Source organism: Theobroma umbraticum, unplaced genomic scaffold (genome assembly GCF_002168275.2).
Source record: "Theobroma umbraticum cultivar Fairchild unplaced genomic scaffold, ASM216827v3 scaffold_34.0, whole genome shotgun sequence".
In the NCBI taxonomy this organism is placed as follows: Eukaryota; Viridiplantae; Streptophyta; class Magnoliopsida; order Malvales; family Malvaceae; genus Theobroma; species Theobroma umbraticum.
In genome coordinates, this window is record NW_018397275.1 from 148,541 (window position 1) to 161,747 (window position 13,207).

Genomic DNA, 13,207 nt, shown 5'->3' on the forward strand with positions numbered 1-13,207 from the left:
TCTTTCGTTTGAAGAGCAACGATAGGGAAAATAGAGAAGAACCTGATTATAATGCGCATGGATTTGAGATTTCAAATCATGGAGACAGGTTTCAAAATTCTTGTTTACAAAGTGAATGAGAGCTTCGGTGGAACAATGGGGTCGATCTACTTTGCTCTGTAACCATCATTTTTTTTCTCTTGACTTTTTGATGAAGCTGATTGATCCTAGGTGGTACGTCGTCGTTTGTAAGGGACTGAAAAGTTTTAGTGCGAGAAAGAGATTTCAATGAATTTTTTTTAAAAAAATTTTAAAAGCATGTTTGATCTAACTTTTTTCACTTTAAAAGTTATAATAAAGTTATTATAAAGATAACAGTATTATAGAGTTTTTATAAATAATAATTTTTGAAATTAAATTAAAATTATTTGATAAATATACTTTTTATAAATTTTTTTTATAAAAAAGTTATTTGGTAAAATAACTTATATAAATTTTAATTTTGAGTAAAATTATTATAAAGGAAATTTAATAAATTAAGAGAAAAAAATTGAATCAAATAAAAAAAAGATAAATGTGAAAAAATATAATATTTCTTATAATATTATGAATTACTAAAAAAAAGAAGAATATAAAAGTATATTTGTTGTTATTTTTTAAAATTAGATTGAAAATTTATAACCTTTGAAGCTAAACAACATTGATTGAGCCATTAATTTGACAACTTATTTTTTTATTGAAATCATCAACACTAATTTCATGCAAGTCTATTAAAATCTTGATGTCCTCACGAGTAATGTTCCCTTCCATGAATAAAAAGATTTTGATTTTTATATTTTTTTTTCATTTTTTGATGAATTATTTATTTTATCAAGAAGTATCACATCATCTATTGGGTATTGTTAGTTTAAATGTGAAATTCATTGTTAAAAAGTTTAGAGATTTTGTAATTTCTGTTACCAAAGGAATTAAAGTCTATTTTAATTTTTTTGTAATGTAGCCTATTGTTATAACTAAAAGAAAAAATTCTTTGAAATTGAGCTATTACAAACAAGTATAAATATTGACCTTTCAATTTTTATCTAATTTATCTCAATAACCATTTACCTATTTGATTAATTATTTTAATTATAGTCAACAAATATTATCTACACAAAAAAAATTAAGAATAAATAAATATCATATAATTATCATATCAAACAATAAATTAAAAAACATCAAATAATAAAGAGTATTTTCAAAGTAAAAATAAAAGAATAATGGAAAATAAAATGAAAAACAAAATCAAAAATAAAAGTTCTGAATGTAGTTCTAAATTTTGAGTTTTTTTTTTCATAATTTTTGTAAAAACAAAAAAAAAACTAGAAGAATGATTGACAAAAAGAGGGAGAGGAAAAAGAGGGAGAGGAAAGGGAGATGGATAAGGCAAAAGGAATGGGGTATTTTTTGAAAAAAGATTTTTTTCAAATAAAAAATAACTCTCCTGGTAAAATGCCCCCCGTAACCTAGCGGATAAAGTACATTACATAGTCCGTTTTAGGGATTGGCGACTTACCCATTCAGTGACTTTGACACTGGACGTTCCCAAAATGGATCGGATCGGGTGAATTCAATAATAGACGCCTGGTGGCATTCCAGCTTTCCTTCTCCTTTCAGGACATATCCGAAAGAAAATCCAGTACTTCTCGGTCGTGAAAATCTGAATAGGGCGAACCGCCTGCTAACGTATTTTTTAAAAAAAATAAAAAAAATTCTTATTTGAACTTTTTTTCTAAGTTTTTTAAATTTTATTTTTTAAAAAAATTATTTTTTTAATAATTTCTCACAAAATACTATTTTACCCAACTTCTGTTTTTAAAAAGTAAATAAATTAAAAATAAGTCAGACCAAACAGCCACTAGATATTGTCAATAATCATTTATTTACAGATAGGTGTCAGTCAACAATCAGTTAAGGCAATGTTAGCTCGATTAATTTTTTAAACTGATTTAATGATTTTTTTATTTTTAAATTTATTTAGTAATTTATTTTGAAAAATTATTGATATATTATTTTTTTATGGTTAATAAAACTTTATTTGAAAATAAAATAAAATTTTACTTTAATATTAAAATAAAAGAAATATAAAATATTTATATATTTAAAATAAAGTAAATTAGTGACATAAGTTTTTTACATAGTAAAATAGAATTTATTCTGACCAAATTCAAGAAGCACGATTTGTTCCATATAAAATTAAAACGCCAAATTGACGATGGCTGGCATTTTTGTAATTACCTCAAATAAACAAGGAAAACGAAGTGGTAAATTAAAATAAGAAATATCCCAAAATCATACAAAAAAAAAAAAAACCACATACTCAGTATCCTCTTCACCAGCATCCCATTCAAAGTTACAAATATGTATTCAAATCATTTCATAGGCAGCTCATTATAATCAGTAATAAACCAATAAATCATTCAAATCATTTCATAGGCAACACATTATAGCCAGCAATAAACCTATAAACCATAAACAAAAAAAACTGACCAATAAAACAGAACCAATAAACTAGTAGACATTATAACCAGCAAAATAAAAGCACAAATCAAATCAACAAGAAATTCCAACAGGCAACAAGAAGTCACAGCTACAGATATTAAAAAGTTTTAAAAAGTAAAATAAGTCAATAACATGTTAATTATCAAATATTAACAAGTTAAAAAATTAAAAAAAAATTGTCAACTAATATGAAAATCTGCCGAATATAACTTTCTTTTTTCATTATTTCATTAATCAATTATCCAACTCCAAAATAATTCTAAAAAGATCTACAAATGCATAAACAAAAGCAACAAAAGCAAAGGTAAACAAGAATTTAAAAAAATTAAGATATAGTAACTTTGAAAAGAAGAAAGATTAAATAGTATGTATATTTAAAATATTACTTAAATCTCATTTTCTTAAACTCATTGATTTCTTCCTCAATATATCTTGAATCTATATATGATGATCCTTGTAGTCAATCTTGAGCATAAATAAAGGCTTGTACCAACTTAAGAGTTAAAAAACTCCTTTATGCATTAAGCACATGTCCACTAATGTTGAAAGTATATTTCGAAGCAATAGTGAATATGACTATTAACAAAACATATAAAGTAAAATGGGGAAAGATGAGAAATCTACAACTATATAGGTTCCATCAGTTCAAGATATTGAGATCCTCATCCTCTTCATCACCATCATTAAGCTCTTCACTCATGTTTTTATCCAATTTAGTTTTGTGCTACACACATCCACTTTCAACTCTAAAATTTTTGAAATCTAAATCGATAGCCTTTTTTCTTTTTCTCAAGTGGGTTACAATCATTAGTGAGTGTGTTGCTTGACTCATTTGACTATTGTCACTTAGGTGCTCAAATTGTGAGGGCTGTATCATTCTCATATAATAATGAAACTAATCAAACATTGATTCCTTCATTTTTTTTGTCATCATATCAGCTTCATTTTTCTATAACAGAATTCCACAAAATCAAGCTTATGTCGAGGATCAAGAACAACCACGATATAAAAGCATCATATTTATTTTCTCGACATTCCCCTAAATAGTTATCATACTTTTCCTTATTTCTTCAAGCCATTGAATTGAACTCAACACCACCGCTTAATTACTAATCATGCAAAAAAACAATAAACTTCACAAATTTCCTCAAAGAAAATATTAAACGTGACATATGACCATTTTGAAACTTTTATGGTAAGATTGTAAAAATGCTGTAAAAAAAGTGACTAATCTCCTAATAGATGCCCAATCATCACTATTAAGCATACCATCTCCTAACAAGAGATCGTTTCCACAAAGATCCCTCTCATCAAACCTCTCAAAGGGCTTTTCAAATTTTTTAGACTCATCTAATATCAAGTAAGTCAAATTCCACCTAATGCTAACTTCTAAGCACAACAAACTCTTGGTTTGAATTGTTTCAATCTTAACACACTCCTTAAATTTTACAACCTCGATAGTGATTGTCTTGCATATCTCATTGCCTTCTTAACATGAGCAGTTAAATTATTAAATTCTTTTAATCCATCATTGACAACTAGGTTGATTATGTGTGTAATGCATCTCGAATGAAGATATTTGCCTTCTACTATACTAATTCCTAATTGGTTGAACTTTTTTCAAGTATGTTATTGCAACATATTTGAACTAGCATTGTCAATTATGATAGTAAAAACCTTATCAATTCTTCAATCATGTAAATCCTTGTCAATTTCCATACCAACATCATCACTTCTATGACCAGATATTAGACAAAAATATAATTTTTTTTTGTTTAATTTCCAATCAGCATCTTTAAAGTGTGTTGTAAGACAAATGTAGTTAACTCTTTGTAATGAGGTCTAAGTGTTTATGGTTAAGGATATCCTATATAAAGAATAATGTAAAAATTTCTTCAAACTAACCCTTTCATCAATATTAAAATGATAATAGTTTCTAACTACAATCCATCTAGATAGAACGTGAAACATTAAACTTGAAGCTAACATGTATCACTTAAATCCCTTTCTTTCCACAAATTAACTTAAAAGGCAACTCATCTAAAATTATTGTTTTAGCCAAACTTATTAACTTGAAAATGATTAGAGTTTGAAATTACAAAAATGATTAAAATTTATTATTTGAGTAATCCTTGAATGCTTTTGAAGTGTCTTAATGTTTCCTTGCTTGAATGATATTTGAATTTGTTGTTTGAAGTTGTTTGTGAAAGGAAAATCTTTTGAATATTTTGAATTTCATGTTCAAGCAAGAAAAATCAACTTTTGGAAAAGGAAATATCAATTCTTGAAGATATAAAAGTCCCTGGAAGAGCAAGAATCGACTTTTTAAGCATTAAGTGATGGATTCTCAAAGTTGCAAGAGAAAAACTCAAAAACTTGAAGAAAAAGCAAAAAATAATGGAGAATTGAATAAGATAGAGCCAGTAAAAGCAAATTTGAATTTTGAATTTGGAGTCCAAAGTGAAAGTAGAATCTATTTTTAAAGGAGCAAAAGATCAATGCTTAAAAATTTGGGATGAAGAAGAATCAATTGCTCAAGAATGTAGAGATTGATTCTCAAAAAATAGAATACTCTAGAGACAAGGAAAATCAACTTCTCAAAAATGCAAAAGTCAATGCTTAGAAAACAAAATGCTTTAAGGCAAGAAGAATCGACTTCACAAGAATGCACTGATCTATTTTTACAAGACAGAATGCTCCAAACCAAAAAAAAAAATCAATTTCTCGAGTATAAAAGGTCGATTCCCAAGCTCTAGAAAGTAGTCGTTATATATGAAAAGGACAAGAAAAATGACTAATTTTCCACCAAGTTATCCCCAACGGTTATAAATTTTTTCCAAGTATAACAAGAACTTTTCCAACACTTTTTGAGAAAGAGAAGAGAATAGAAAAAGATTATTTGATTAAGAATCAAATGAGATGAAGAAGAAGAATAGGAAAAAGAAAACAACCAAAAGGAAACCACTTATATTCTTCCACCTAGCTTTTGAGCTTCAAATTCTTTGTACTTTCATTTATATCTTTTGTAATCATCTGTAGCGCTTTCAAACTTTTCCTCCATGTACTTTCATAGTGAAACCAACCTTTTATAGGTATATCTGCTTCATTGTCGTAAAAGAGAGAAAAGTGATGCCTAAGCTTTCAAAAGGTAGTGTTTGTAAAGGTTATGCTTAATTTTTGAAAAGTAGAGAGATTATGTTTCAATTTTTAAAAAATAGAGAGATTATACATGAGCCTTTAAAAAATAGTAAGGTTATGTTTGATCCATGAAAAGCAGTGATTTATAAAAATTATACTTAATCCTTTAAAAAGTAGATCTTTTAGTGGATTTCAAAGTCTTTAGTGAGTTAAAGGAGAGAATGTAAGCATCTATAGAGAAAGCTGAACCTTTATAAAATCTATGTCTTTTCTCTATTCCTTTCATTGTTTGAACTTATGCTTTTTGTCTTGAAGAAGTTTTAGAAACTCACGGCTCACTCACTTTTCAAATCACATTTGATTTACTTTGATATATTTGTGCACTTTACTTTGGAGAGTTTTGAAAATTTGTTTTCAACTTGACTGTTCATTTCTTTTGTTTTTTTAAGTGAAAACAAATTTGAAACCCTGTCTTCAAACTTAAAAGTTCTATTTGTTGAAAAGAAATTTAAAAATCCAATTCTCACCCCTCTTGGATATTTCCTCATCATTACGGAGCTAACATTTCTAACAAAACTCTTTCTAACAGGCTCTTGATCATATTTCCAATTACCAAAGATCCATCTATATTAAAAACTATTTCTAATTGGCTTGAGCCAGTAGATTAAGAAACTTTTTTACATACTCTTTTACGATAATTCATAAAAGCAATTCTATTTTCTTTGAATCAGTACAAAACTCTCTATTACAATGATACGTCTAGCTTTTGACTCAAATTTGTCATTCACAAATTTGGTGAAATGAGTCACATTTCTAACCATGTCTTTTAAGGGTAAGCAAAATTCGATCAAAACTGCATTAATCAACAAATTTAGTTACTTCAATTTAGTTAATTTGGTTTGATTTGGTTAAATTGACTAATACATTCGGTTAAGTCAGTTTGGTTCGGTAAAACATTTTTTAAGTCGGATAACCTAATTTATCGATTTTGAAATTAGAATATTTTAAGGGCTTTTATTACATGTACGCACTCACATAGTTTTTCTATACATACATATGATTGAAGAGCTAGATTTAATCAACAATAGGGTTTTTCTAACATGTATTCACTCTCACATTTTTTCTATACTTATGTATGAATAAATGACTTTGATTTAGACATCAAGCATCAAAGAATAAAAATTAAAATAAACTTTATTTAGACATTAACATTATTGATATAAATATAATCATACAAAAAGTTATTTAAAATTAAACAAAATAAAAAATATAATGAAAACTATACTCTAAATTTAAGTTAATAATGTATTAACATATTAGTGTAACTTGTTATATTAACTTATTTTTATATTAAGTTATTAATATATTATACTCTATATAATATATTTATTAATATACAATATATAGTCTATACGCTATAGACTATAGATTAAAGTAATTTACTTCTTATAAGTTATTAATAAACTATTGTAATATATAATATAGTATGATTTATATTAACATACTAAGTTATGTTAAAATTATTAATATTAGTATACTGTAGTAATATAACTTATATTAGTAATTAAATATAATAACTTATTAATACACTATATATTGATATATGAATGACTTAATGAGTTAATGTTAGCATATTATAATATATAACAATATACTATTATACTATATATTATATGACTTCTAAGTATGCTTATATATTATACAAGTATATATTAACTATATATAGTAATATATTAATATACTATGCATAGTATTAGTTTATAGTTATGCACTAAATATAATATATATTAATACAATATACATATTTACTATATAATTATATATAGTAAATATTAATGCAGTATACATTGTTTATTGTTATACATATAATATATATCTTAATACACTATACATGGTATACTTATTAATACACTAATTAATCAATATATAGTATAACAAGTATACTACATAGTATACTTATTAATATACTAATTAGTCAGAAATTATATATTAATAATGTATTATATTGGTATATTAGTAAAATTATAAGTAAAAATGTAATATGTGGGAACATAAAGTATATTATTAATATATTATTAAATGAATTTAGAAAAAGTTTTAAAAATTAGGTCAAATTGATTAAAATGACTAAAGTTGAATAAAGCTTTAAATCGATTCAGTTTAATTAACTTTTTTAGGAAAATTGATTTAATTGACCAAATTAATCGATTTAATCAGATGCTCATCCTAAATTGTCTTTATTGCCTTCCTCTTTAGATCTAGTGTTTTGATTCCTCTAGCAATAGAGGGGCCACTTATTAAAAAATTTTACAAACAATTAATCATGTAAACTTATAAAATTTCAATTATCCATTGAAGCCATAGGCATAAATTTCAAATATATTTTCACACAATTTATGATAAGATCAAGTAAATAAAAAATTTTATTTAAAACAAATATAAATAATAAAAATGGCACTTAGCCTTTCCAATTAATCTAAATCGTTACATAAAATTACTCTCTTTAATCCTAATGTTTGTCTCTTTTTAATTTTTATAAATATAAAGATAAAAATTTTGATTTTAATATAATGTCATATTACAATTTAAATTTTTTTATAATATAAATGTTTAATAGCAAAAGCAATATTAAAACACCCGAATTAACGGCCTCCGTAACCACCCCTCCATCCCCCACTCTTTCTCTCTCTCTCTCTTAAATACTCAAAACTTTCGCTCCAAAATCTCTCTCTCTCTCTCTCTCTCCATGAAACTGTCTTTTTCGTTTTCTTTTCTTTCATTTTCCAGCTATCAAACAGACAGATGATAAAATCTCCAGTTTTGTTTTTCTAATTTGATTTACCGACTTACTTCACCTCTGTGTACACTGTGGATCAGAACACCTGAAAAGCAATGCGGCAACTCGAGATCGAGAATGGAGATTTCCCGCCGAAAACGATCGAGGTAGTTACAGCGACTCCTTGTTTCCCGCCAAAAGGGATCAAATCAGTTGAAAGGACGAGGGATTCGGTTAAGGTTACAGTTAAAGAGAGATCATCACCACATTTCCCACCCAAAAAGAAGCTGGCTAGGCAGCTTATCTTCACAGAGTTCGGCCTATCTCCCATCATCACCACCTCGCCGCAGTTGCCGGTGGTGAAGCCGAGCTCCGAGCTGCATTTATCTCCTCGGTGTGCGTCTTCCTCTATGTGAGTTTATTCTTTATTAGAATTAGTTCTTGCTTTTTCCTGTTTAAGTTTACTAGAGTTGGCATTAAAAGAAAAAAGAAATGAAAAGGAAGGGGAAAGGTAAAATCAGCTTCATTTTCTGTTTGGTTGCTGAGAAATCGGAGGAAAAGGGAAAAGAGAGCAGAGATAAAGGTACTTATAACAAAAGGTTTAAGTTCATGAAAATGATAGTACTTCTTGCGTTTGTATTTCTTAAAAGCAAGCTTCTTTGACATTGTAAAATCTAATTCCATTTTATCTTTTATTTATTTCAAGCAGCAAGCCAGAGTCTCCGATTCCAATACCACTCCCGCAGGCTAATATTAAAGCAAACAGTGGTACTCCGAAGGGTCCAAAACAATGCGGTTGCAAACAATCCAAATGCTTAAAATTGTGAGTTACATTACTTAAAGTTTATGTAGTTGAACTTTGAGTTGTTTATGTAGTGACAAATGAGCTGTTTCTTCAGTCATGCATTAGCTTCTTTCTTACTTATTTAACTACCATCCCCAAAGTCTGCAGAATTGCATGTTATAAGCCAGATGAAAATCTTTCTATATTCTCTATGTTTTTCTAAAGTGGTGAAACAAAAATGTATAATAGCCTGTCCAAGATGGGCCTTGAAATGAAACCCTGCGTTGTTATCCAAAAAAAGTTGTAATCTAACAAGCAATAAGGGGTGAAAGTGGATATCTTGCTTTATGATTACTGCAACCATTATTTCCATCAGTTTGCCCATCTCCCTTTTCCCTTGTATACGAAGTAGTGGTCTTGGTAAGTTCATTCTGATATTTGTCCTGTTGGTGCTTGACAAATGGCTGAATCCTGTATCCGACATGCAACTCTGCAGCTTGATTGGATGCAACATGATGATTTTTGTTTTGCATATAGAGTACAAATCTACAACGCAATGCATTTGCTTTTCAAAGAATTACTCTCTAAACTTCCCATGCACAAATGGACAGGTATTGCGAGTGCTTTGCTTCCAGAGAGTACTGTAATGGGTGTAATTGTGCTGATTGTTGCAATAATGTTGAGAATGGGGATTTAAGGAAAGCCGCTGCTGAAATCATCCTAGAACGTAATCCACACGCCTTCAAGCCTAAGATTGCGAGCACTCCATGTAGTCCTCAAGATGTCGGGGTATGTAAGTAAATCTTTCCAAAAAAGAAAAAAGGCCCCAGTTACTTTTTTGGGTTGATTCTATATGGGCAATAACTCATTGTATAGAGACATTTAAATTGAAATTTCTATATATGGATACATTTGATAAAAGCTTCTACATGAGGCAATTCAACCGGTCGCTTAGGTTAAATTATCTGCTGAAAATTTCTTGTCACTTTCATGAAATTCAGGGATCATTAACTTGTTTTACAGAAGAGAATCTAACTCAAGGCTTACGAGAAATAATTATTGTTACTTGTTCTTTAAAAGGGGATGCTAGAAAATTTTGGTTAATTATCCCTGAAGTTCAGTGGTTGAGAGAAGTGAAATTTTGTTCAAATCATCTGTATAGTTCTGCATCCTTTTTTCCCTGGGCAAGAGGGCTTTCAGGTTTAGTTCGGGTCACACATGTACTAACCTGCTTTTATTATCTTCTAAAGTTATTTTTCCTGTCATTCATTCTCTCAATTTCAAATGATATAAAAGTAGGGCGATAAAGAGGGTGCTCCACCAGCGGGGAGACACGAGAGGGGATGCCACTGCAAGAAGTCTGAATGTCTCAAGAGGTACTGTGAGTGTTTCCAAGCTAATGTCTTCTGCTCTGAGAACTGCAAATGTGTGGATTGCAAGAATTTTGAGGTATGCAAGGGCACGATGGCTGCTTCTGGCAAAGATGACAGTAAGTCCAAAATCTATGAGAACTCTAAAGGATGTGAGGGTAGGGTTGCTATTTCTTCGAAGGACAATGGTAATAGAAAATTTTACAGGAGTTTTAAAGGATCTGGGGGGCTAATGGCAGTCATCGGTGAGGATTGTATTGATACCAAAATCTACATTCAAAGGGTTACTGCTGCAACATCAAATGCCACTGGTTTATCAGGCCAGTGCTTGTCCCAGGAATCGAGGAAGAGGAAACATCTGGAGCTCCATTCAAATGAGAAAGATACACTAATTGAAAGCTTCTCTGATTTTCAGAAGGTATCAAATGCTTAGCAACATTCAAGTATTGTCTTCTCTTTTTGTGGTTGGAGCAACACCAAGCTAGTATTTACTATTTCCTATTACAAGTTTTCTTCACTTCAAACTTAGGGGACTCATTGGTTGCTGAGTTTTTTTTTTTTTTGAAAGGCGGTTACTGAGTTTTTCTTCTTTGGCAGGTGAATAATCTAAAAAATTCTTGTCCGTCGGCTACCTTGTCAGTTGAGCCTACTTGTCATATCATTAATTCTGCTATGCTGGGCTCTTTTAGGCATCCATACAGGTTTATATTATCCTGAGTCATTCTTCATTTACTTGACCGAAAGTGTTGTATTCTTGTTTGTAAACAAAATCTAACTGGTGATATCTGATTATGGTGCAAGATTGACGTTAGCTGATGTCCTTCATCTAGAAGACACAAGAAATGTCTGCTCAGGATTGGCAGTGTTAGCAGAAGCTGCCAAACAATTTGCAGGTATACTGTGGTTGGGACCAAAATATTCTATTCTAATTGTTGTTGTCTATCCACTTATCTATTGTTTTGATATCTTGTTACAATGTTTGAATTAAACATTTTATCTTACCTTTCAACCTTCCCTTATTCTGGGTTGTTTCTTGTGTATCAAAGTCTTGAGTTCATATTGTAGAAAGATATGTGACTTACAGATAAGGGTTTTTTTTTTAAAACTCATGCACTTATTTTTTAGACAAAGTTGACCAGCCAGACGTAAAGATAAAAGTGACTTACAAATAAAGCTGCTTTTTTTACAACCCTGCAATTATTTTTGGCCCAGACAAAGTTGGCATGGCAGACGTGAAAGATGCAGCAGAGAACAAGCATGGAGATGCTCCTGAAGCCAAGGAGGAGGACTGCCCAGGGGGACCTGCTTATTTTCAGAAAAGGGTCCCTGATGACCTTCATCTAGATGGTGGTGCTACTGATGCGCAAGAAGGAAGGATTTTGCCTCATGGAACAGTCAAATTAATCTGTAATGAGAAACATAAGCAGTTCATGGAGCCTACTTCTCCAAAGCAGATTCTGGACCGTGACATCAAGAATGCCAACGCAGAGCAGGAAAGGTGTGTTTTGTCAAGTTTCCGAGATTTTCTTGAGGAACTCATTACTTTCACAAACATAAAAGGTATGCCTCCGTGCCTCATCTCATCTATCACTCAAGAATAAATATGAAAAGATTATGCGAGAATATGAAAATATATCCTGAACTGAATAAGTATCCTCGGGAAAATGCCTATCTGTCAAGCAGCGCATATTTGAAAGTACTGCTAGTCCACCATTTTACCCTTAGTAATGTCATTTCCAGCGAGGTTGGAAAGATAGATGCTACAACTCACTTAAAAGGGAATAGCAACCTAACTCTAAGGCAGATTTGGAAGATAATCACGACATTAGAACAGTCAAAAAAATAGCTTACAACTGACAACCGAGACAGAGGTGATACGAATTTGAGTTGCTATCTTCCCCTGCCTGTCTTCCTGACTCTAAATGGAACCATCAGGATGATATTTCAGTCCTGACGTAAAAAATAAGATAGGACGCAATTATGCAAATGTCTTTGTTTGTTATTGTGCTCAGAGGCGGTCTACGGACAGTTGGGTTATTTCAGTTCCGATCACAAAAATTCTGATCATTTCAATTTCCGAACGTTCAAGATTTGGATTACAATGACACTAGTTATTATTTTTAAAATTTCAATGTTAATTCGAGATAATATAATTTTGAGTCGGATTGATCTTTGGATTGTTTTAAATTTGAGCTTTTAACTTTGTGATCTGAGTTTTTCATGGGGCTGGAATTCATTTTGCTTCCTCTAAAAACTAACATATTTTTGTAAATCTTTTATTTCAAATGTAGATGATGCTTTTCTGTTCCCTTATTGGTATCTTGTTCATGTTACGGGCACAAATGAGTTCTCGTCAGCTAGAACAGTCCCAACAGAGAAGACAGGAACTGAAGTTTGATGTTAAGAGGATGCCGGCAGTGATATCCTAAGGCTCAAACATGTTGACATATTTCCTGTATTTCCTCATCCAATCTTGAGAATACATAATTGAGCATACTTTTTCTCTATAGAATGTCTGTTTGATTTAACTTTTTTTCAATTTATTTTCTTTTAAAATCGAAAACTAAGTCAATTAAGATTTTTAGAAGTTTAAAAAAAAAAGCTTTTTTTAAAAAAAAT

General features: G+C 30.0%; 2 protein-coding genes across 3 annotated transcripts in view; one reads left to right on the forward strand and one right to left on the reverse strand.

Moving 5' to 3' along the window:
* GC5 (golgin Putative 5) overlaps window positions 1-195 on the reverse strand; it is a 10,928-nt gene extending 10,733 nt beyond the window's left edge. Inside the window, exon 1 of one of the 2 annotated variants that reach the window (XM_021442936.2) lies at window positions 43-195. The gene's annotated coding sequence lies outside the window, so the exon portion shown is untranslated. The remainder of the gene's footprint in view (window positions 1-42) is intronic. The other variant, XM_021442937.1, reaches the window with a different exon arrangement.
* An 8,355-nt stretch (window positions 196-8,550) lies between these two features.
* Window positions 8,551-12,986, forward strand: LOC110427534 (protein tesmin/TSO1-like CXC 7). The gene is made up of 8 exons (XM_089785496.1): window positions 8,551-8,846; window positions 9,141-9,257; window positions 9,830-10,007; window positions 10,518-11,006; window positions 11,186-11,289; window positions 11,390-11,481; window positions 11,801-12,148; window positions 12,880-12,986. The coding sequence occupies exons 1-8, from the start codon at window positions 8,551-8,553 to the stop codon at window positions 12,984-12,986; spliced, it is 1,731 nt and encodes a 576-aa protein (XP_089641622.1).
* The last annotated feature ends 221 nt before the right edge of the window (window positions 12,987-13,207 follow it).